This window comes from Corticium candelabrum, chromosome 2, assembly GCF_963422355.1.
Source record: "Corticium candelabrum chromosome 2, ooCorCand1.1, whole genome shotgun sequence".
Taxonomy (NCBI): Eukaryota; Metazoa; Porifera; class Homoscleromorpha; order Homosclerophorida; family Plakinidae; genus Corticium; species Corticium candelabrum.
Window position 1 is genome coordinate 5,058,944 of NC_085086.1, and position 22,500 is coordinate 5,081,443.

At 40.6% G+C, this 22,500-nt stretch overlaps 4 protein-coding genes and 1 long non-coding RNA gene across 6 annotated transcripts in view; 3 read left to right on the forward strand and 2 right to left on the reverse strand.

The window, feature by feature from the left end:
* The window catches only part of LOC134176342 (uncharacterized), a 3,130-nt gene extending 2,316 nt beyond the window's left edge, over positions 1 to 814 (forward strand). Inside the window, exon 7 of the mRNA XM_062643013.1 lies at positions 807 to 814. Coding sequence (XP_062498997.1) covers positions 807 to 814 — 8 coding nt within the window. The remainder of the gene's footprint in view (positions 1 to 806) is intronic.
* A 326-nt stretch (positions 815 to 1,140) lies between these two features.
* LOC134176343 (signal recognition particle subunit SRP54-like) lies at positions 1,141 to 2,761 on the reverse strand. Its single transcript, XM_062643014.1, has 3 exons — positions 2,609 to 2,761; positions 2,116 to 2,207; positions 1,141 to 1,246 (listed from the first exon to the last, which is right to left on the reverse strand). The coding sequence occupies exons 1-3, from the start codon at positions 2,684 to 2,686 to the stop codon at positions 1,141 to 1,143; spliced, it is 276 nt and encodes a 91-aa protein (XP_062498998.1). The 5' UTR covers positions 2,687 to 2,761.
* Positions 2,762 to 2,873: 112 nt separating this feature from the next.
* Positions 2,874 to 11,355, forward strand: LOC134198437 (NXPE family member 3-like). 2 transcript variants are annotated; one of them, XM_062667843.1, is made up of 3 exons: positions 2,874 to 3,000; positions 3,069 to 3,167; positions 9,519 to 11,355. In XM_062667843.1, the coding sequence occupies exon 3, from the start codon at positions 9,538 to 9,540 to the stop codon at positions 11,251 to 11,253; it is 1,716 nt and encodes a 571-aa protein (XP_062523827.1). In that variant the 5' UTR covers positions 2,874 to 3,000; positions 3,069 to 3,167; positions 9,519 to 9,537; the 3' UTR covers positions 11,254 to 11,355. The 2 variants fall into 2 exon arrangements, with proteins under 2 accessions (XP_062523827.1, XP_062523828.1); XM_062667844.1 differs by lacking the exon at positions 3,069 to 3,167 and having other exon boundaries at positions 2,900 to 3,000.
* On the forward strand, positions 3,404 to 4,737 carry LOC134198617 (uncharacterized). Its single transcript, XR_009972877.1, has 2 exons — positions 3,404 to 4,459; positions 4,541 to 4,737. It is a non-coding gene; the product is annotated as an uncharacterized LOC134198617 (long non-coding RNA).
* Positions 11,356 to 14,653: 3,298 nt separating the features above from the next.
* LOC134176344 (CUB and sushi domain-containing protein 3-like) overlaps positions 14,654 to 22,500 on the reverse strand; it is an 11,812-nt gene continuing 3,965 nt past the window's right edge. The window contains exons 7-17 of the mRNA XM_062643015.1: positions 22,286 to 22,450; positions 20,181 to 20,360; positions 19,784 to 19,954; positions 19,364 to 19,546; positions 19,136 to 19,306; positions 18,885 to 19,079; positions 18,647 to 18,829; positions 18,400 to 18,585; positions 16,787 to 16,963; positions 15,111 to 15,173; positions 14,654 to 15,048 (exon numbers count right to left, since the gene is read on the reverse strand). Coding sequence (XP_062498999.1) covers positions 14,756 to 15,048; positions 15,111 to 15,173; positions 16,787 to 16,963; positions 18,400 to 18,585; positions 18,647 to 18,829; positions 18,885 to 19,079; positions 19,136 to 19,306; positions 19,364 to 19,546; positions 19,784 to 19,954; positions 20,181 to 20,360; positions 22,286 to 22,450 — 1,967 coding nt within the window. The 3' untranslated portion in view covers positions 14,654 to 14,755. The remainder of the gene's footprint in view (positions 15,049 to 15,110; positions 15,174 to 16,786; positions 16,964 to 18,399; positions 18,586 to 18,646; positions 18,830 to 18,884; positions 19,080 to 19,135; positions 19,307 to 19,363; positions 19,547 to 19,783; positions 19,955 to 20,180; positions 20,361 to 22,285; positions 22,451 to 22,500) is intronic.

The window sequence follows — 22,500 nt, forward strand, 5'->3', positions numbered from 1 at the left end:
ATAATAGGTGATGACATTCGTCATTCTCATGTCTGCTTTAATTAAGTGGAACAATCACTGAGGTCGCAGACTCATACATATATACCGGTATGTACTTAAAATTCACGTTCTGTCAAAAACAGACAATATGTTTAATTATTCAATAAATGCTTCAATTTATCAAAGTAACAACATGTAACTTGGACTTTGAGATGTCCATACACACAAAAGATTAGGACCGGACCTCCTTAAACTGTTGCACTCACTGACAGGTTCACCTCAACAGACTTATACTTGGTCAGAAAAGTGCAAATTATGTCATTACTGTATATGTGAGATCAAGATGTCTAGTTACAGTAGTGATAATGCAATCTCAATACAGACTTTTATCTTAAAATCATACTATCCGTGCATAGCTAGCAATGGGTATCTTAAAATCATACGATCAGTGTATAGCTAGCAATGGGAAAGCATCCTCACAACCCATCTCCACTACCCATCCTAAGCTAGATCATGTATCTGCTCACTTCAGCATTATAATTAGCTACTGTAAATTTAGAATATTACGTATACAAATAGTTTTCATGTTTGCCTTTGCTGCACTTCATTTGCATGGATGTGCTCACTTCAGCACTACGATTAGCAACTGTAAATTCAGTATATTTGTACATAAATTTTTTCGTAAGATTGTTCTTGACACCTTTCATCCTGGACACATTTCATTCCCATGTAATTTTCATATGACAGAAGTTTGATGAAGCTACTCCCATGCACATCCTGAATGTGAGGTTGTATTCAATATGTACTATCCATTGCACTGGGTATAGGTGTGTGAAAGCAAGTGAAGTGTCAGCTTAACTAAACAAACAAAGATTGCGGCTGGCTAAAAAACACTACTTACAGCAACTATGGTCTAGGCTCCACAATATTAGTTGAAGAGTCAGATTGACAGACAGCTTCACGTTGCATTCTTGCCATTTAACTATAAGAATGCAGTTCTTGGCATCACAGTATTTGAATGGTTTCACTACTAATAGTGATACGACAGTCTTTGGGTTACAAAGACTTTCAATTCAGATTGGTCCTTATATTATTAATACTCGCACTAATTTAGTATGCTGAGGTCCTGTGCAAAATATACTTAAGTCATATTTACTGTATTTATAGTATTAAAATACTTGCTTTGCATAATTCATTGAAGACTGCCGATTGAATGATACGGCGTTTGTTCAGACCAGCTGCCATCTCTTCAAAGTCGATGACTGACCTATTACCAAAAATGCAGTTCTTAATTGATATGATACAAGAGCCACTTAAATGTCACACGTAGTTTGGACTAAAGACGTATTGCTAAATATAAATAACAGATTTCAGTTCCATTATCAGAAAGATGTCACATATCCGAACATGTCAGGATACTGCCATCATCAGAAAGATGTCACTTATCCGAACATGTCAGGATACTTTCATCATCCGAAAGATGTCACTTATCCGAACATGTCAGGATACTTCTCTGTTCATAACTCTGAATAATCCAGCTAATGATGTCTACTCACTACATTTATCTACACAACCAAACATTTAAGACATCTGAAAGTCGAAAGTCTGTAGATTTTGACTTTTGTTCTCATAATGTCACATACAGTGACCTCCAATTCTATGTTCTTCAGCAATTCAGGCATAGCTGCAGCTGTCAGAAACTTTCCTACAAATTTCTGGCCATAAAAGTGGGCGTGTCTCGTAGCATCGTGAAGTTTATTCCCCATTTCTAGAGGTCACGCTAAGACCTTGAAAGAACCACTCTTCTTGCTTCTAATTTGTGGTTGTGACATTGTCAGGATCACAGATGACAACGCACCATACTGTCGTATTACCGTTTTTGCTTACAAAACTAAAATGAGTCTGACGCACAGTGTGTTCAGTAGACTGACATGTTCAGACAACTGGTTCATATCAGTGACATCCTACTGTAGCAACAATGTCACAATCATGAAAGGTTAGAGAACATAAGCACACAAGTAAGAAACAAGAAAAACCATATTTAAAAAAGGAACCACAGATACTCAATAGCAAATTCCATTATATGCTGAAATAGTTAATGTCTACGTTCTTAGTCCAAATTCACAAAAACGATACTTGATGTTTTCTCTCAGTCGTTTCACCAGCTTTACATTGACATCTGCCTCCAAAAGAGCTGCACATATTTCTTTTAGCATCTGTGCCAGTACCTGTCAAAATAAACGATTAATTAATTAAGTGTGTGTAGTGTCTGTTGTGCGTGTGTGTGTGTGTGTGTGTGTGTGTGTGTGTGTGTGTGTGTGTGTGTGTGTGTGTGTGTGTGTGTGTCGATGGTACATTCATGCAGGCATATACACAAACACGTTTGCGGCTAATATTTATCATCAAGCATACACAATTTCGTCCAGAAACCTACGTATGTGTGCCACTTGTCCATAACAAACCGTCAGAGTCTGTCAACCACTCTGTGTCTAACTTCCTTATGCAGTAAGATTGTCTGCTGCCTCCCTGCCTACCTACTACCTCCTGATAGCTACACGAAGCGACAACAACCCCGTATACGTATGTATTTACAACATCTCACAACGCTGAATGACAATGGTACACGTACTTCTTCATTAATCACTGTTGCGCTGCTGAGATTACGAAGCGCAGACGTAATTCTGCGGCCCAAATCTGCCAAAACCATTGTGTTCGAAGTGCCTAATTGATTCCAATGGTGTTAAAAGTTGCCTCGGTACACCATTGCTAGGGCGCGCAAAATGGCGTGCCAAAAAGTATAGAATGTTTATGATGAAGATGATGAAGCTTTATTTATCCACGGAATAACAATCAACTACTAGGGTCGGTCTTCCATAGGTATACTTTTTAGATATTTATAGCGCGCGTTAGACTAGATATTGCACCGACATAGAAGTCGTTTGCAACGTTGTCACTGGAACAGAAGCAGTATTATTACACTGTATAGCTATAGAATTGAACACATGACCCAAATTTGTTACGGTAAGTGGCTGATGTAAGCGATTTCTAGAGACGTTCGTTCTCGTATGTTGGCATATTTTGCCGTCTAGATACGTAGCTTCCATTGTTTCGAAACACGATCTCGGGATATCGACGAGACTGGTTCTCGTTTTCGCTCGTCGCTCGCCGACAGGACACGTCTAGATCCGGTGCTCATCGTTCATACATAACTACCCTTTGAAAAGTTGAGATGCGAATTCGGTCAAAATTCGGTGAGAGGTGCTACGTAGTTGAGCAGAACACGCGCCGAAATCGATGAATTTGCTTCGTATTCTGACGGAAGCGGTAGCGTAGCGGAAGTAAGGCTGGATTTACAATATGCAAACGCTTGAGCGTCGCGTCGCGTCGCGTCACGTCGCGTAGTACAAATTCAAATTGTAAATGGTCTATGCGACGCGACGTTCGACGGACGCGACGCTCGCGACGCGACGCGTCCAAATAGAACCAAGTTCTATTTGGGCGTCGAACTGGAAGCTGTACACGTCGCGTCGGAAGTAGCACCTTGATTTCGGCCAATCACAGCCAACTATAAATGCACGTGTGGCTTCCTTTGGCAATGATTATTGATTTGGGCGCTGTACTGGACGTTGAGCGGTCTATAGATTGCGTAGGGAGCTGTCCTTGCCTGTGGATGATCAACTGCAAGACGTACAAAGACCTGCGTGCATGGGAGAACGCCTAGAAATTGATTTTGAGCAAGGTGGGGGTTGCGGCAGAGTTCTGCTAGTAGAAAATCGAAGCGCGAGTGGTCAGTTCAATAATTCAGGCAGCGACGTCTATGGCGCGCTGAAATCGTATTGTGAATGGTACGACGCGTGTGACGCGATACGTGCCACTCCCACGCAAGACAACGTGACAGGACGCACGCGACGCGACGCTCAAGCGTTTGCATATTGTAAATCCAGCTTAAGGCAGTATTTCCATCGGGTGGAATTCGGTCCGTATCCGGAGTATGCGGTAGTTGTTCGCCTCGAATTCTGGCCAAAGAACAGGCAGTAGTGATTCTCTTCGAATTCGGGCAGAAGTCTTTGAATCGGAGAGTACTCCAGATGCAACGCGCAACCATCAGATATGCAAAGTATATCCATTCATCTATCTACTAGATCCACTCCTCTGAATCGATGCGATATACTCATACAAGATATAGTTATTAATTATTATCTGATTTGAGATCTTTGCCGTCGCTAGGCAGGTTCGCAACACTCTCACATCGACTACTAACACCTGCTCTCTGTATTGAACGGAATGCGATAATTGATGAAGTCATAGACACGTGCAATCAGTGGGCCAATGAGCAATGATTATACGTCCATGTGCTCAGTTGTCGCTTACTTATTACCACAAGTCGTGTAGAATGGAGGAGGAGACGAAGACAAAACCCACACGACCCACACGAATTAAACAAGCCGCGAATCGACAAGATGACTACGGAGTGGTTCGGGTAGGTCAGGCGATCGACCTGGTCACGTTTCTACGATCTAGCTTTGTGAACTTCAGAAGTCGAGTATTCCTGTTTCTGTAGATTGCTTGACAACTGTCCATATAAAGTTTGATGCGAACAACGTCAAAGGGTGGTCACTGAGCCGTGGCCGGAGGCTGACAGATCGGCATGGAAACGTTGTCGCATTCGACGAAGTTCGTCCACGATGCAGGCTTTCTGCTACGAAGTAACTGGTGTAGTTTGTGTATGAGACTATTGTTGCAGTGTAGTAGAGGCTAGTACAGCACAGTCATGTAATATGGAGATCAATATTCTGAATTGATGTGGCATATGATACACGCATATATTGTACACAAAGGTCTGGCGAGTTTCTCGTTCGCAGCTAATTCGGTATGAATTCACTCAGTATAGAAATGGCCACAATACGCAGAGAATTCGAATAGACTCCGGTTACGTTTCTGCTCGAATACGATACGAGTTCTGGTGACTATCGGTGTGAATACGAAGCAATTTCTCACCTAATTCCGCGTTGTTTATTAAGTATTCGGCCCGAAGTCACTAAGTAAAAGTGGCCAAAACTTGCAACAAACCCGGAACGAATTCGCTTGAGTCTAGGGGTAAATTCAGTATGAATACGCAACGGATTCTCCCTAATTTGAGTGCAAATCCAAACTATCTTATTGCCGAATTCCAGCCGAATTCGCATCTCAACTTTCCAAAGGGTAGTAGCGAGGTAAGGTGATTGAGCGCGGCGAAGCGAGCATCCATGATTGGGGGAGGGGTCACAGGTCATTTGTTTATAATATGTTTGAAGATTTAGTCTGAATGCTACTGATCTAGTATATGTACGGCTGGGTTTATGTATATGTTTAATTAATTACGTAAGTTTAATTTGCATGAGACAGTGTTAGTCCTGCTAAGCCTTCACTTGATGGTGAAACTGCCAACCCTGACGGTATTCTTTGCCACTAGTAAACACCATTATCACATTAGCTTAACATATGGTTATAACTACATACTTTTCTTTCTGTAAGTGGTCTCCAGTAGCTAGTAATGTGTTGTTTTTCGTTTCTTCTCATCATCTGTATTTTCATCCTCATGGCATGCCTGCATGCAGCCATGCACTACAGCTTTTGCTGGGAATTTTCCTATTTCCTCCAATACCCCTCACCGTCCTAAGGGGCTTCAGCACGTCATATGTTGACCTTTCCCCCAATTTTCCAATTATTTTATTACCTTTGTCTAGCTTGATTGATATTAACCAGAATTTCATAAACAGTACCCAACCAAAAGATTGCCCAGTCTTATTTACAGCCCATGGGTCGCTAATGAGAATCGAGATGATCATGCACTATTCGACGTTGTGGCCCAAAGTTGGTCGATATTCCAAGGCTGTATTGGTGATGTGCATTAGTAATGTGCAGTGCGTTACTATACTACAGTACCACCACAGACTGTGGGTACAGGATTGGCAACCAGACAGCAGTCTTACACTGTCGATTAAGGAAGGAACCGCTAAAGAAATGCCTAACAAGAATCGTATATGGGAGGGCTGTCAGGTCTGCATGGTTGCACTGGTAAGGTTTAAAGAGTTAAATATGCAGGACATTGCAAGATGGGCCTCACACTTGCCTACTCTGTGGTAATCAAGTCAATCTGTTAATTTTCAGAGTTTCCTACAAACCGCCTCGTGCTTATTGAGAAAGGATTTTTCTTTCATAAAAATCCATTTTCTGTAATGTTGCCCTGGGTGCTGTTTCAGAAATTCTCATTAGCATTTTAGTACTGTAAACGATTTATACTAAGCCTTAAGGGACTCTTTCAATACAAACAGAAAATAGTACGCATGCAGTGTTTTTCCTATAATACTTTTTCATGCGTACATGTACACCAGTTTTGCCTCCCTGTACCCAAGCCTGTTGTCTGAACCAGGTTTGCTTGACAGGTTTGTGTCACAGGTACTACAGTCTGTTCAATGAATATAGAGAGAGGCCATTCGAAATTTTCCAGACTTAGACAACTATTAGAGTACCTACAAAGTTGATTCTCTTATCATTAGCAAGCACATGAATAGGGCCAGATCTCTAAACAGAGCAACGTTATCTATCCTGATTACTGTGCTAGGACATGCATGCTTCCTGCCAATGACACACCTTTGGTCTGCCTAAATGCTTGGAACAAAGAATAACGACAGGAACCAGGTGCATTGTGTTAGCCATTGTTATCATTTTGTTGTCATTTAGGAGCTGTTCTGAAAGTTTTCCTCACTTAGTTCTATAGTGAACCTGTTTACTTTTAGTTACAATATGATATGCTGCACTACCACGATTCACAAACTTGGAGCAGACACTGGCTCAAATAGTGGGTGGTGCAAGACAACTACTGTAACAGTGTTGCTTCTTCAGAACTTGTATTACCACCAATTAAATTATACCATATGGCAGTCTCCATGTTAGTTGGCCTCCTCTTCTGAAAGGACTTTAACAGGTAGATGATTGATTCAAACTGATTTTATTATCCTTCAAAAATATATTATTTTTATGCTGCATTTACTATGAAAGAGTTAGCGTACTCGCCCAAGTATAGTCTCAGACCTCTCAACTGTCACGATTTCGTTGTGAGACTCACGATTTTGTAGTGAGACTCATAATTTACAGGCATGTCTCACGATCTCACCATTTGTGGCCAATTCTCAATATTGCCAGTTCTTTCTCCCGACAAGCCGACAATGAGACACTCTGGCTAGGACAGTCGCTTTGCGCAGTCCCGTTAGCCCCTTCTTTCTGGACATAGTAGATTCTTTGAACTAGACTCTGTATATGGCTCTACGTGAAGGTATCTGGGTACCTAGATAACCTACCTGCAGTAAAGCAGCATCTGGAAGCTTTGGTGCACAAAACGTAAAGCGAGGCCAACACGTACGCTGTTAACCACTCTCATTTTGGACACGTTTAGTGGGCGTGGTCATTTGCAAAAGACTGCCTCATTATTTGGTATGACTTTTGGCTAGGCTCTAGGATTTTCCCACCTTTGTGTTCTTTAATTAGTGCTAATTGGCACTTTTACAGTCACTGTCTGCTAGGGTTGTGCTGCCTGTATAGGAATGCTAATACCAGTTCACTATTCTTCATTTGGGTATGCCTTTGACAGTGCAGCAGCTATGCAGAAGAGAATTTATTCATTCACTGTTGAGCAGACAGTAGCATTGTCCAATGACATTGCCACAATAGCTTTAACATTGACAGGTGGTGTCATTAGTGCTTGAGTTAATTGATTAATCACTTCTAGGTGGCAGTCTATCTGTCTATGAAGTAATGTCCAATCACAACTTTTCTTTTGATGGTAGTCAACCGTAGGGGTAGGATAATAATACTCGAGCGAGTACAGTATTAAGTCTTGGGAAATATACTATAATAGTAACTGCATTTCATCCTATGGTTCATTTCATTAAATTCCAATCACAGCTCAAAAATTTTTGAATGCAGCTCCTATGTAAGTTGGGAGTCACCTAGGAAAACCTAGGCAAGTATGTAGACATTGATTGAAGAGTCATGACCAAAATCGGTTGATGTATACCATTTTTTTATATATCACTGTAGAACATCTTTTAAACCCACTATCATTAGCATCCCCTCTAGATCCCACTGCAACCATGGTTACCACATGCACTATACTCAGAAAACATCGATCCAGTAGCATATAAACCCGAGCAATCGTAACCATATAATATTATTACAAGTTCACGTCGGTATATAGACATTTTTTGGGGAGGCCTGTGCTCCTCAGGTTCCCCATAGCTACGCCAATGGGTGATGAAGCGACTCCAGTATTATCCCTAGTGCAATTATTCTCAAATAATTTTGAGAATAAGACTATTTTTAAATGAATTTCTGGAATCCAAGGACATTCAAACCTGGATACTGTATAGTTGAAGTAAAAAATTGTGGTGGGTATGCCAGGCCTTAGTCTGGGGTTCCGAGGGTTTGGACGAACCGCCCAAATTAGACGCCGTGCCTTATGCAGTATATACCAACCACTCTGCCAAACTTGCTTCTAAGGTTGTTATACAATCTAAACATTTCTCCTCAGTTTCTTAAAAAAATGTCTGTTAATTCTAAACCAGGTGGCGCTATGTGTAACTGGCTACCTATTTTAGCACATTTTATTAGATACCATTGCAGAGAGAAGCCGTGCTTGCTTTGTTGTATTGTCCCAGCATCCGTAGATAACTCCTCCCGTGACTCATTGAACGTTTTCTGGGTCACTGACAACAAGAGAAGCTGCTGTGAGTGTCAGCAGATGAGCATGCGAGTGTCAAGTAGTGGTGCACAGGCAGCGCTGCTTACAAAGTAGCGGAAGACATGCAGCGATGCTCACACCAATTGAATTGTGATAGCTGTATTTTGTACTGATCGGAAAACAGAGAAAAGGCGCTTCTACCCAGGATACCTCTCAACAAAGAAACGTATTCCGTTAAGTTAGAGAAAGCAATCAGAAGAAAGGGACTTAGTAGAACAAAATGCGGTCTATCACAAATATACGGTAAACACAAACAGTTTGAAGGGTTTAACTTGATAAACATAGAGATGAAAGGCAGCGATGCTATTGACTTTTGGCACTATTGCTACTGCTCTACAATAGAGTGAGACCCAAATGAGGTTATATGTGTGTGTATATGTGTGTGTGTGTGTGTGTGTGTGTGTGTGTGTGTGTGTGTGTGTGCGTGCGTGCGTGTGTGTGTGTGTGTGTGTGTGTGTGTGTGTGTGTGTACTCTATCTATAGTATATATATATACATATATATATATATATATATATATATATATATATATATATATATATTCATTACCATCAAAACCTGATAATAGCGGGCTACTTTTCTGAGTCTCTGTAAATACCAAATTTTAGTGCTCGAGCCATAATTATGTCTTAGTATTACATCTTAGGCTGCTTCACTGCCATCACCTTTCCTGAGTGAGTTTAGGGATTATATAGTGTGGTAGTATGCCGTTTTACTTGATAGTACTTAATTCGGTTTATTTTATTTTCGTGTTGTATAGATCTGTTGCAACAGTGAAAATGAAGGTCATTCGATTATTATTAGTGCTTTCTGCTGCTGCTGCTGCCGTCATTATATTTGTAGTTTATGGACTCGGCTCTCGACGTGGAATGTCTTCCTATGAACCAATCTATGATCATCGTTTACCTCAGAGCGCGAAAGAACTGGTCACTGTACAACAGCGAGGACAACAACAACAACAACAACAACAACAACCAAACACAGCTCCCATCATTGCACTACCTTCAACACCTTTGATTGAAATAGATACAAAGACTGAAACTAGTGCGAAGAGATCATTCTGGTCTGTATCAAACACAAGAATTTACGAAGACAGACCCTTCTATGTCATGGTTACTACAAGAGATACACAAGGAAACAAGAAGACACACGGTGGTGATTTTATTATTGCTACTTTGGTCAGAGAGAAGAGTCGTGGTGTAGAATCGGCTTCAGTCTCGGGCGTTGTATCTGATTTAAATAATGGATCCTATGTTATCACGTTTGTTTGTCCGTGGAGTGGAACTGCAACAATAGTAGTTAAGATGTGGCTGACCGACCGTATTGTGCAGATTTGTCGAAGCCATCTCGATGCCAACTATGCGTTTCTGTGTACGTTTGGTGACAGTCTTGGTATTAACGTAAATTTTCATGGTGAAATGAAACGAGAGGATCTTCTACGCGTCCAATCTATGAAAGCTAAACACCAAGGACTAGGTATCTGTCACATGGATGCGCAACCTAACATACCTTGGAGGTCCGATAAAACGTGCGAAATGCGTTTCCCCAGTAAATATCATTGGTATGGGGTCTGTGACGGTCCTCGCGCTGGTCAGTCTAAGGAATGTGTTCCTGTTCAGTGGTGTGTATACGATGACTCTATGAAAGCAAGGAACAAAAAGGAAAGTAAAGAAAGTAGTAACGCAGGTATTATATACGGAAATACCAAGTCTGTTATGATAATAAAGGGTGACAGGAGTGAGGGAAAGGCGAGCAGCATCAACCCGTGCAAACCACAGCCTGTAGTCAGGCCGAAAGGGTATTGGTTGGGTAAACAGTGGATCAACACAGACTGCTTGTTCTCTTGCAACACCAACGAAAAGTGGCGTGATTGTTTGTCTGGCAAAGATCTGTATTTGATTGGTGCTTCTACATTTAGGCAACTGTACACTTCCGTATTGGAAGGGTTTGGAGTGCGCATGCCGTGGCTATTCATACCATCATGGGACTTCAACAAATTCTTTAAGCAGTACAATGCTTCAGTTCGCTACAGACCACATGGTCTTCCCCAAATGACTAAGACTGCTATGAACTTTTCTGCATCTGTCTTTACAGCTGACCATATCGACAAGCTAGAAGGAAACGGAAATGAGATAGTGGTTATCAGTTTGGTACATCATTTTGTTGATTTAACTCCAGACGGATTTCGGAAGCGCATGGAAGACATCTTGGATGCAATACGCCGTCTGAAGCGGAGAAACAAAGGCAGCAAGATTCCGATCGTGTTTCGTGCTGATAATGGTCGCTCGTTCGATTCTTTCCATATTAATGCTTTTCGCATTAGATGGTACAATGAAATAGCTACAGACGTGATCAAGGCAGCGAACCTTGGCATAATTGTGTACGACATATTTGACATGGTTGCTGCTTGTCCAAATCCAGAGCCCGTCCACCAGTCCGACTATGTTATGTCCGTACAAGTGTCTCACATTCTTAGTTTAGTTTGTTATCAATGAGACTATTTTAACCGGAATTTAGCAATACAGTAATTAGTGCTCTCTAATTGTTCCATTGTTATACATTCTAAATCTCGTGAATTGTATGCTGAATAGCCCATTCTTTTCAAGGGGAGATTAGTAAGATTATTAATTTTAGTCAATTAATTTAACCTTATATGCAAATTCATGAATTTTTCTTCCGTTCTGAAGAATTAGCAGACCGACAGAATTCTTATAAAGGATTTCGTTCAGAGTTATATCCCGTTTAATTATATCCATTCTGAGAAATTAGCAAGGATCGAATATCCTGTCCCGGAAGTCACGTGCAGTTATCTACTCACCCGTATATGTGGCTTGACACGCGAGCTGAATCTTTCTCTTTTCAATTTATTCGGTAGAAATCGATACACTCCCGTGTAGGCATCGGCGGAGGAAACGCTTATGTCAGATTTCGTGCAAATGTAATCAGAATTTGGAAAGAAACGCAACCTCTAGCAAGAACGACTTCAATCTTCAGCAAATCGTCGATTAATCGCCGGAAGTATTAGGAATGACAACGATGCGTACAGTCCACACGGAACTGCATGGTGCTGGGGTGGTTTCAAATGAACCCGAGGGTGTAGGGTTCGCGTCGTCGAGAAATTTTAATCTCGGCGTCGAACCATCAAAAGGGGACTCCGCGGAGAAATCCGGCCACGTTGCTGTCGGCGGTTTCCAGGTTTGGCGTGCGAGAGACAAATTCGGCGGAGATCGGACACGTGGCAGCGGAGATACGCGCGTACACAATACAGACAGACACACAGCTCTCCTTAGAGAGCGAGACCAGCTCACCATCCCGTTCTCAGCACGGGCAGATTAGATATGAATATTACTAATGACACTAGTTTTTATTACAGTAGAATAATCAGAAATAGCCTTACATACAGCAGAAATTCGCTTAGAAATACTAGCTAGACTCAAATAACGTGTCCAGATGTACATGGTATTTGACTATATTTATATTTGACTATATACAAATACATATCCACTAATTTGTCCACAACCCACAAATTAGTGGCCTTGGATCGAGGCAGATTCTCATTATTCTGTTCTTTTTGCAGTGACCACCAGATTGCGCACCCAGTCTGTAGGTCAGATACCGATGCTAAGATCCCTTGCCTTTCGAAGTTGTCCAACGTATCTCTCAGTTCATTGGTTTGGCATGTGGTATAGTTCTAATAGGCTGAACGAAGAACATTGCATGGTGCTCAACGTGCAAATCATAGCAGCCCAACCTGGTGAATACATCATAGTGTCTAGAGATATTCTGTAATGGCCGCTTTGTCTCAACAGGGACTGAAATGGCTACTATCCGTATTCTCTTAAGCAAGCCGATTGTGGCACGAGGTTGTATTCCCAATTTCTGAGTCTCCAAGTTATCATCTACCACATTGCCGTTGCGCCAATGCCTGCTGCAAGGCTGTTGTTGGTTGGAGTCAGCAGGTACTTAACCGCCCGTTCTTTCTGTTGCTTTATGTCTACAAACTCTAGGAACATTGTATGGTATAAGATTGGTGTCTGCTCGCTTAGATAGCTGGAATATGACTTGCGCCTGAAAGTTGATAATGTTTCTCTCGATTCATTCTACTTGGCGTTGAATTGTATTCGCTTGTCTACAGAGTGTCGTGGATTGCTGTGCTCGGGAACCAAACCAGCACTGGCCAGATCGTTGCGCTTGTTTCAGTTGAGCACACAAATGCATAGGCAGGGCATTGACGTGGCTTGTGATTTTGACCGCAGTATTGCATGTGGGCGATATGGGGTCGGTGCCCTAAGGACGCTTTCCTTCTTACAGTCAAGACCTGCTGTTGCGAAACTCGTGTAAGCATCCCAGCTTCTACATATACTCGTGAAATCTCATTGACCATGATTTTTGCTTGATGGCGACTTCTTTCCGCCGCTTTACATGTGTCCATGGGTCTCTAGAGTGAGATTGGGTTTTCTGAAAAAGTCTCGCTCTGAAGACTTTGATTGTCATGGTAGACTCTCTACCCGTTCATCTCACGGATGCAAAATACCATCTTGTCCCAGATGAAGTAGTCTTTCTTATCACCACACTTACACGTGGCTAGCTGCTAGAGTGTGGAGGTTTGTAAGCCTTTGATCTACTGTTTCTCCTTCCAGTTATTCGCGCTAGACCAAAAATGACATTCGAACACTGTATTCCTGCGGGGATTGCAATAGGTGTCAAATTGGCTGAGTACGTATGTCTCCGAATTTGTCTCTGTCTGTGCCGTCTTCATACGTGAACGTGTCGTAAACCTTTTGCCCCTCCATCTACTCCAGCCACGTTATAAAATAGCCGCTTGGATTACCTTATCTTTCCTTGACAATTGTGCTGCTTGATAGGACACATAGGCTTTTAAGAACAAGGGCACTGGCGTCACAGAGGCACTAGCGGCACTTCCCCCTCAACTTTTCCAGCTGTCACGTGACCTGCTAATATATAACGATGACAGACGTAGATACTGATACACTGACATGCAGTATTACTGCACTAACACTATAGTGTTAATGTTTGTTTCCTGTTTTTGCTGTGTAGTATGCATATACATAACCATGATTAATTAATTAATAATACATTTAGCCTTCTGTAGGCTGGGGAGTGCGGAAGGTATATCTTCCCGCTGGCCGAGGCAAAGTGTACAAGGACGTTTCCTTTTACAGGATCACAGTTCTTTTCTTGAGGCGTTGGATACATCGAAGCCCAATCTAATGGTCGAAGGACTAATGGTTAGCTATCGAGTATGCGGAAAAAGCTCAGAAATGTTGATGAAAGTTTTCTGCCAGTTTACCACTAGTCTTTCACTATAGCAGAATGAGTGAGGATTAGGATAGTCCAAGTATGCAAAGAATACTAGAAAGACAGACATACCGCAGAAACTCTGCTGCAAAGTCCGTTTTTGACTACTTCAAAAACAATGTGGTTCTTGACCACATGATTTCGAACTTTGATGATTGCTAGTCTGTTCTTCTACTATAGGTAATTAGATGCAGTACAGCTAAGCTTGGTGCTGTAAGTACGTATAGGCGTTTTATAACTTGTCTAATGTTTAATGTCACGTTACATTGGAAGACGTCACAGAAGTCCGATTTTGTAAATTTTAAACCCTCACGGGGCGAGCTATATACGGGCCTGTGCCTGTGCTGTTGCCGTCGTCTACATGCATTTGCAGCGTTGCTCGCTCCAAAGTCAAATGCTGGTGGGGCTCGTAGATTGCCCAATCTGAAACCAATGGACCTCAACCCCATGTGATGAAGTGCTCAATCATTCAGAAGTAGATTTAGTGCAGCAGCCTAGACTAATCGCCAAAATATCAGCTAACGCATGCGCATTACCATAATGGCTACACGATCACATTTTTGAAAAGCGGTTTTTACAGCCGTTTCTAACTTCAACAAAGTTTGCGGAATCTAAATCCGTCTTTTTATGACCAACCATACACTCACTTACATCAGAAGCAAAACATCAAGTTTGTTGTTAGCATACTGATGATTCTGTAACGTAAAAGTTTCGAGGAACTTCTAGATTCCAACTCTTTCCGTATTTTCCATTGACGTTGACAGCTACTGTGTACATGGCATCTCTCTGAAAGTCCGGGCAGCTGCATGTTTGATGCTGAGTTATTTGTGTGACGGCCAGCAAAGCCAAATTTCCAGACTTTATCTTGCGTGCTATGGCATTGTTGGCGCGGCAGACGTTTTTTACTTTAGCTTTGTATAATACTTGCCCTTTCCTTTCTTGGCGTAAAGATGTTATTTGCAACAAAACAACTACAATGTAAGAAGAAAGTATTTCACTTAACAACAGTCAATCGTTAGCAAGTTTTGTATACCAGCGTGTCGTTTCTTGTTAGCATCTCGACGGGATTGAGTAGAATCGCAGCTGCATGCATACGCTAACATAATAAACAAAATGATAACACTTTGTTCAAATTTTAATTTTAATTGCATTAATTTGCATAATAATTAATTAATACAATTTGTTGTATCAAATTCAATACAAGTAGAGATCGCATGCTCCTTTCTTCAGGTCATCAGTTGGCTACAAATGTATTAGTTTGTCAATTTGGAAACAAATCCGAAAACCAAAATAACAAAGTATGGAGTTTTATTTGCAATTTTTTGTAGTTCTATTACGCTGAATGCAGTGGAGTAGCTACAGTATCATTTTCGACGGTTGCGTATACACAACAGCCTAGGATCCAGTATTCAATTTTCCTTGGTGCCCAACTATAATATTAATAAAGTGTTAAACTGACAACAACGCAATAACGGCTACCACTAGAAACTATCCATCAAAATTCCTTAGCAATAATGCTTTGAATATTATTCTACGCCAGCAAAGTCATTAATTAATATAGCCTCGTAGTCGGTCTAAGCTAGTTTGCCGGGAAACATCCAGGAAATGAGTGACACAACCCTATGGACGTTGGTGCCTATACTATAGGGACGTCGGGTAGATCCGCGCTTGCACTACTTCACAAAGTACTGAAGTAATTATAGTGCTTTGGAAATAACAAAACAGTTAAAGGAACTGAACCTAATAATTGAACATTTTATCATGTAAATAGTTTGTGCGGCCCAACTGTCGACCGTCTAGATTTGCAACCCGAGCAATAATTATTAATATATGTATTTTGTACTTTATTTACTCTGTAGATACAGATATTTTAAATTTGGCAAAACTATTACAAATTGCCCTCAAGCACACACCAGTCTAGCCAATAACATCTCCCTAGTGGCGGTGTACCTAAGCCCTGTTAACACAACATTGTGAGACACATGCGCAACCCGAACCGTATCCGGAACCGTGTGTTTACACGACAATTATTCGGGAAGAGGCGGGCACAGGCCCACGGGAACGGCTCACTTTCGAATGCTCATTCGCGTGCTTTTCAAGTGATTTGAGTTATGCCGTCTAGCTGGTTTTGCACGTTCTGATCATGAGTGCCGTCACCTTTTCGTCAGTCTACGTAGAGTACGCTTCTGCGTTCCACTATTAAGGTAAATTGTGCTTACACCACGCAATTGACTCACACGTCAGACCCTGCGCCTCTAGCTGAGCCTATGGTCGACCGGTGAGTATGGACGTGTGAAAGCAAAACGTGCATGGCCTGGCGGGGACTACGGGCACGGGTCGGGGCTACAGGCCCGGGTCGAGCTCGAGCCCGGGATACAATTAAATTTAGCGGCCCCGTATCAACGCGGCTCTAGACTCTTACCAGACCTTCTCACTTTAATGCACCTGCTTCCTCGGATTTGGTCTATATCTAGACTCTGGCTCGGTTGGTACAAGTATAATGTCTAGTCTTTCTCCACACGTGGTTTAACATATTAATGATTTCAAGCAGCCGTGTACGTGGCCAAGAACCATACACCATGCAATTGTAATATACAGTAACATTGTGTATAGTATGCACGATTAGCGGCATCAGATGCCCATAAAATCTAGCCTCAAACTTACTTCTATAGGAATGCCCATGCATGTTCTAATGTTTCTCATACACACCTTCACATGAGGGATGAGTGCCACTCCACAGCCCACTTGGCAAACAAATTCTAGTACTGTCTCCGTCTTTCAATAGATATCCTGACTTGCAAGAGTACGTTGCTATAACAGTAGTGTGTATCTCCTGAGTTGTAACGTTGCCGTTATTTGGCGAAGAAAGTGATTCGCAGTTGTTACCTAAAGAAGTTTTATCACACGTTAACGTGACATTTTTCCGTCTGCCGCGCACTTAGTAACAAACCAACGAATAAGCCAACAATTTGATAAAGTGCATGCTTTATATATATATATATATATATATATATATATATATATATATATATATATATATATATATATATATATATTAAAATACCTGTGAGTCAATGAAAGATTTCTCATACAAAGTAGCAATACGTTAATCATATCTTTGATATTAATAGCCACAACATATTAAAAAGGGGCGTAGGCACTCACAGTATAGGACCAAACTATTCATCAAAAACATATTTTAATTAATTATTATGTACAAATTTGAATTAAAGGTGGTTTCCAGCGACGACGTTGAAACTGCGAATGTCAGTGCGATTGCCATGTGTAAGAAGGCAAATAGCATCGGCATGGCTTGCTCACAAGGTTGCTAGTGAAACATCTGTATGTACCCAGTCATATTTTCAACTGCTATTGTTTGTTTCAAAGAAATCAATTCTACTCCCACAATACAAAACACTCTACAGAAGTGAAACCATCAAGACCAAGAGCAAACTTGCTAAAAGCTTTCTTTTTCTCCATATGTTTACAAGTTGCAAGATCTAGAATTCACTATCATCCTCTTTACAAATTCTTTCTCTGGACACTTTTAGGTAAGAACGTATTGTCTACCTCTCTCAATAATGTTTATAGTGAAACGGTTGGTAAGTCATTATATTGAACGTTCATCCATAAATACACAGTCATGCCTTTTATACTAGCATATCTATGCTATTAGGCTGTAGCCTGAAATACAATAAATAGCTTGTTTGGTTTGACAAAAGCAATTGTATTAGACAGGTTCTCTCAGTATATGCTTGCTTAGCTATATATCCTCGATTGTCTTTGACTTTAAGTAGACATGCAAGTTTTCTCCGTTTTCATTTTGAGTTTGAGTCATTCAAAAATGATTTACTGTAAGTAAATGTAAAATATAAAATTTTTTCATAAAACCAGCTCTATTTTAAACTAATTTTACGTCTGTGAACCGTGTGGAATCACAAATTCAATAATTAGATAATAAACAAAAAAGTTCTGTGTTCAGGAAGTAGGCATCAATGTCAAACTCGAAAGGGTTTGCACATTCTCTGGCACTAACAGTTAACATGACTAAAAAGTTGAATGTATAGTTAATATTGAAAATAACAGTCTTATGTATAATTCGTAATGTTGAAAAAACAAAGTTGAGGTTTTATACCTTGTACTAAATCAGTTTTGCTGATGAAGTGGCGAGCGTTTCACACCGCTATTAGATATATTACGTAATATACTATGTAATAGTCATAAATATATTCTAAATCTCTCACATGCAAAAAATTTCTTAACTCTAGCACAAAAATAGTAAAGAATGCAGATACTGTAACTACGACATGTTTGATACTTACGTTGGCAAATTGGCTCTTCTCCGTCCCATAGTCCGGAAGCATTACATGTTCTTTCCCTAGACCCTTTGAGCTGGAACCCTTTGGAACAGATGTAAGTGACTTTGCTACCGTACTCATCACCTTTTGTTTGTCCTAAGTGTATTACAAAGCCATTTGTAGGATTTTCTAAACGACCGCACGTCTTTTCTAAGGAATGATACCATAGCGATACATTACCGTATAGATACAAGGTCATCAGATTACTAACTGGCACACTGCAGTGATTGGTTTGTCCACATTTCGTTGTATTGGCAACGTCTCTCGAAGTGACCTGTTACTGGTTTATAGCCAGATAGACAACTATAAGTCGAAAGGTTTTTGTAATGATTTCCAGTGTAGTTCAAATCTGCGTTTGATAATTTATCTTCGATCAATGGCGGACACATTATCTCTACACATGTACAAGATCGTGTACATAAGACAGTTAACAAAGAAAACCTTGATACTTTTGCATGCTGGAAGAGAGTTGCTCCATTTTGCGCCATTTGTTGTGATGTTACAAAACGCAAATTTGAGTCGATGTAGAGAATCAGAAAACTTGTAGCCATAGTTGCATTCGCACGCTCTTACACCGTCCATATAACTGTGCGTATATTTACAAAAGCCGTTTTCTACTTGATCAGCTCTCCCGCAGTCTCCCCCTAAAATATAATCATGCTGCAAGTAGTATGTCAAGATCTGGTATTTACACTCTTACTTTGGCACTTTGGCGCTTTGTTGTCCCACTCTCTTGTATGAAGACATCTGGCCGTTGTAGCACCGTCTATGTAATAACCTTTGTTGCAACCAAACTCGATCATAGACTGGTAGGTGGTCTGTCCATTATAGTAGCCGTTCTCTGAAACTCTAGGTGCTACGCAGTCGACACCTAGAGTAAACGTTGCTGCGAAATATTTTCTTATACAAAACTTGGTAAGATACTTACGAGTACAAGTTGGTGCCGTTCCTGACCATTGTCTGCTTTCTAGGCATCGTCTTGTTTTTATTTTGTCAGATAACTCAAACCCTCGATTACAACTATACGTTACTGTACTGCGAACGTCGTGCTTTCCTTTATTGTCACTAAATTGAAGGCGTCCATTCCTTAGTACTGGAGGCTCACAAAACGCTACATTGAAATTTGGACATAAGCCAATCATCAAAGTCTTACTTTTTGCAACAAAGATATTAAAAGTATCAAGTTGAGGTACGGTTTTGTTAATTGCTCTCCTTATAAATATTAACATATTATCAATAGTTTTGAGAAATCTTAAAGTAAAGTTAAATGCCAATTTATATATTTGACTGACAGAAGCCCTAATCTAAAAATCCTTGATCTGCCCTTGAATGTATCAAGTTTACTTACAGATACATTTTGGTGCCTTCTTGTTCCACGACTTGGTATAAAGACATCTGGCATTCCTAGCACCGACAATGTAGTAGCCATCGTTGCAACCAAATGTGATAATAGATTGGTATGTCGTCTGTCCACTAAAGTAGCCGTTCTTCGAAACTGTAGGTGCTCCACAGTTGACAGCTAGAATAGAAGTTTATACTAGAACAAATTGTTCGGACAACACCTTTTAACAGTGGCGGCGGAGCTGGGAAGTATGGTGGGCAGGTAACGTTGAGCATAACCTTTTGTAAGCCAATAGAGCTGCAGTCAAGCAAGATTGGGCCCCCTAGTTAATGTACTCCAGGATTCTTTTATGCCCTTTCCCCTACTAGCAAGTTGCTCCGCCGCCGTACTCTAGGATACTTACGAGTGCAAGTTGGTGCCGTTCCTGACCAATTTCTGTTTTTTTGGCATCTCCTTGTTTTAAATTTCTGGTCAGATAACTGGAAGCCTAGATTACAATGATACCGCACTGTAGCACCAAGCATTCCCTTTTTGTCAATAAATTCAAGGTATCCATTCGCGAGTTTAGGAGGCTCACAAAACTCTAAACAGAAATAACATGTATTAGCAAATGATCAATACAAGTGTGTCACGTTACATTTGCATAAAGAAAATATTATATAAGCAAAATGGTAACTCCTGAGAGGTTTTGGGTTAAAAGGTCAGTAGGATAATATATTGGACAGATTATTGTATAAAAATGTTACACATAAACAAAACTTTTAAAAAGGATAAACCAGTTTCTCTTATAGATTTTATTAGAGCATTATTACTTGAAGGCAAATTTTGTTATTTAACCAGACCTATATATATTCATAGTGATAACAATAACATATTATGTAATAACATTGTTTATATATTGAGATGTATCAGCCGTCAAGTTCTATTTGAAAATTGCACAATTCATGCGATGACATAATAATTGATGTATTGGCAGGTTTTAGGAACGATTTTAATGACAGACGTTCAAGTAGCAAACTTCCAAACATGCAGAAAGACATACATACATACCTACATACCTACATACCTACATACCTACATACATACATACATACATACATACATACATACATACATACATACATACCTACCTACCTACCTACCTACCTACCTACCTACCTACCTACCTACCTACCTACCTACCTACCTACCTACCTACCTACCTACCTACCTACCTACCTACCTACCTACCTACCTACCTACCTACCTACCTACCTACCTACCTACCTACCTATTTACCTACCTACCTACCTACATACCTACATACATACATACATGCATACATACATACATACATACATACATACATACATACATACATACATACATACATACATGCATGCATACATACATACATACCTATAGACAGGCAGACAGACAGACAGACAGACAGACTGAATTTAGTTTAGTTCACGAGCATTGAGAGTAGTTGGACAACATATATAGCTATTTGCATTGCAGAAATGTATGCTGGATAAAATGTTCAAATAAATGTGTTTGACAGACAGACAGACAGACAGGTAGACAGATAGGTCTCTTTCGTCTAGGCATGTGTATGTGTATTTAGTGCGTATCTAGTGTTCAATGTAGTTTTAACCAGGTTTTATGTATTAGATGTAATGGACACGTAGATTAGCTATTGCTTTGCTGCTCATTTATGAAAAATATATGTATTGACAAACAGACAGAGAGACAGACAGACAAGCAAACAGACAGACAAACAGACAGACAGACAGACAGACAGACAGACAGACAGACAGATTGACAGAGAGACGGACAAAAAGGCAACGTGACAAACAGACAGACAGACAGACAGACAGACAGACAAACAGACAGACAGACAGACAGACAGACTAACAGACAGACAGACAGACAGACGGACGGACGGACGGACGGACGGACGGACGGACGGACGGACGGACAGACAGACAGAGTGACATACAGGCCGACAGCCCGAAAGACAGACACAGAGACAAACAAACAGTCTTACAAACAGAGAGACAGACAAGCCCTCTGCCCATGCCGTTGGTACGCATGCACAAGGAAACATAACTTACAACGTTAGATTACAAATTTTTGCAATGTTTGTCTACATTTTAGTATTGGGAGATCTTTCATTTGTTGCATCAGCAAAGTATAAATTACCTCATCGCATTTACAAGTTTTTGCTAAGTAAAAGATATCAATTACGAAATCACTGTGTTTTATTGAAAACATACTGTTGCAAAATTATTGAGAAAGTTTTGTAACTTTTGCGTCTTTAGGTTTGTAATAGTGTATCAACAAGCAAATTCAAACGATACCAAAGAAACGTACAAACGTTCAATCACATGCAGTCTGGAAGCCAGGCCTACAGTAGAGGCATTTCATAACAAAGTACGCTGTACTATTTACATACATATTTCGCCTATCCACAGAATGCTCGTAACCCCAATGCTCTACCGTTATATAGATAGGCTTTGCTTTTACCTTCGCATGTTGGCAATGGTCTGCTCCAATTTCCACTACGTTCACATGTAATTGGTTGAGCCTTTAGCCCTTGATCACATTCAACTGACAGAGATCCACCCACAGAGTCATTTGTAATGCTGTAGTTGCCGTTGGCAAGAACACCAGGAACAACGCAGTGAACATCTATTATACAAAAATAATTACGTTGACACAACCGAAAGATGACTAGACAT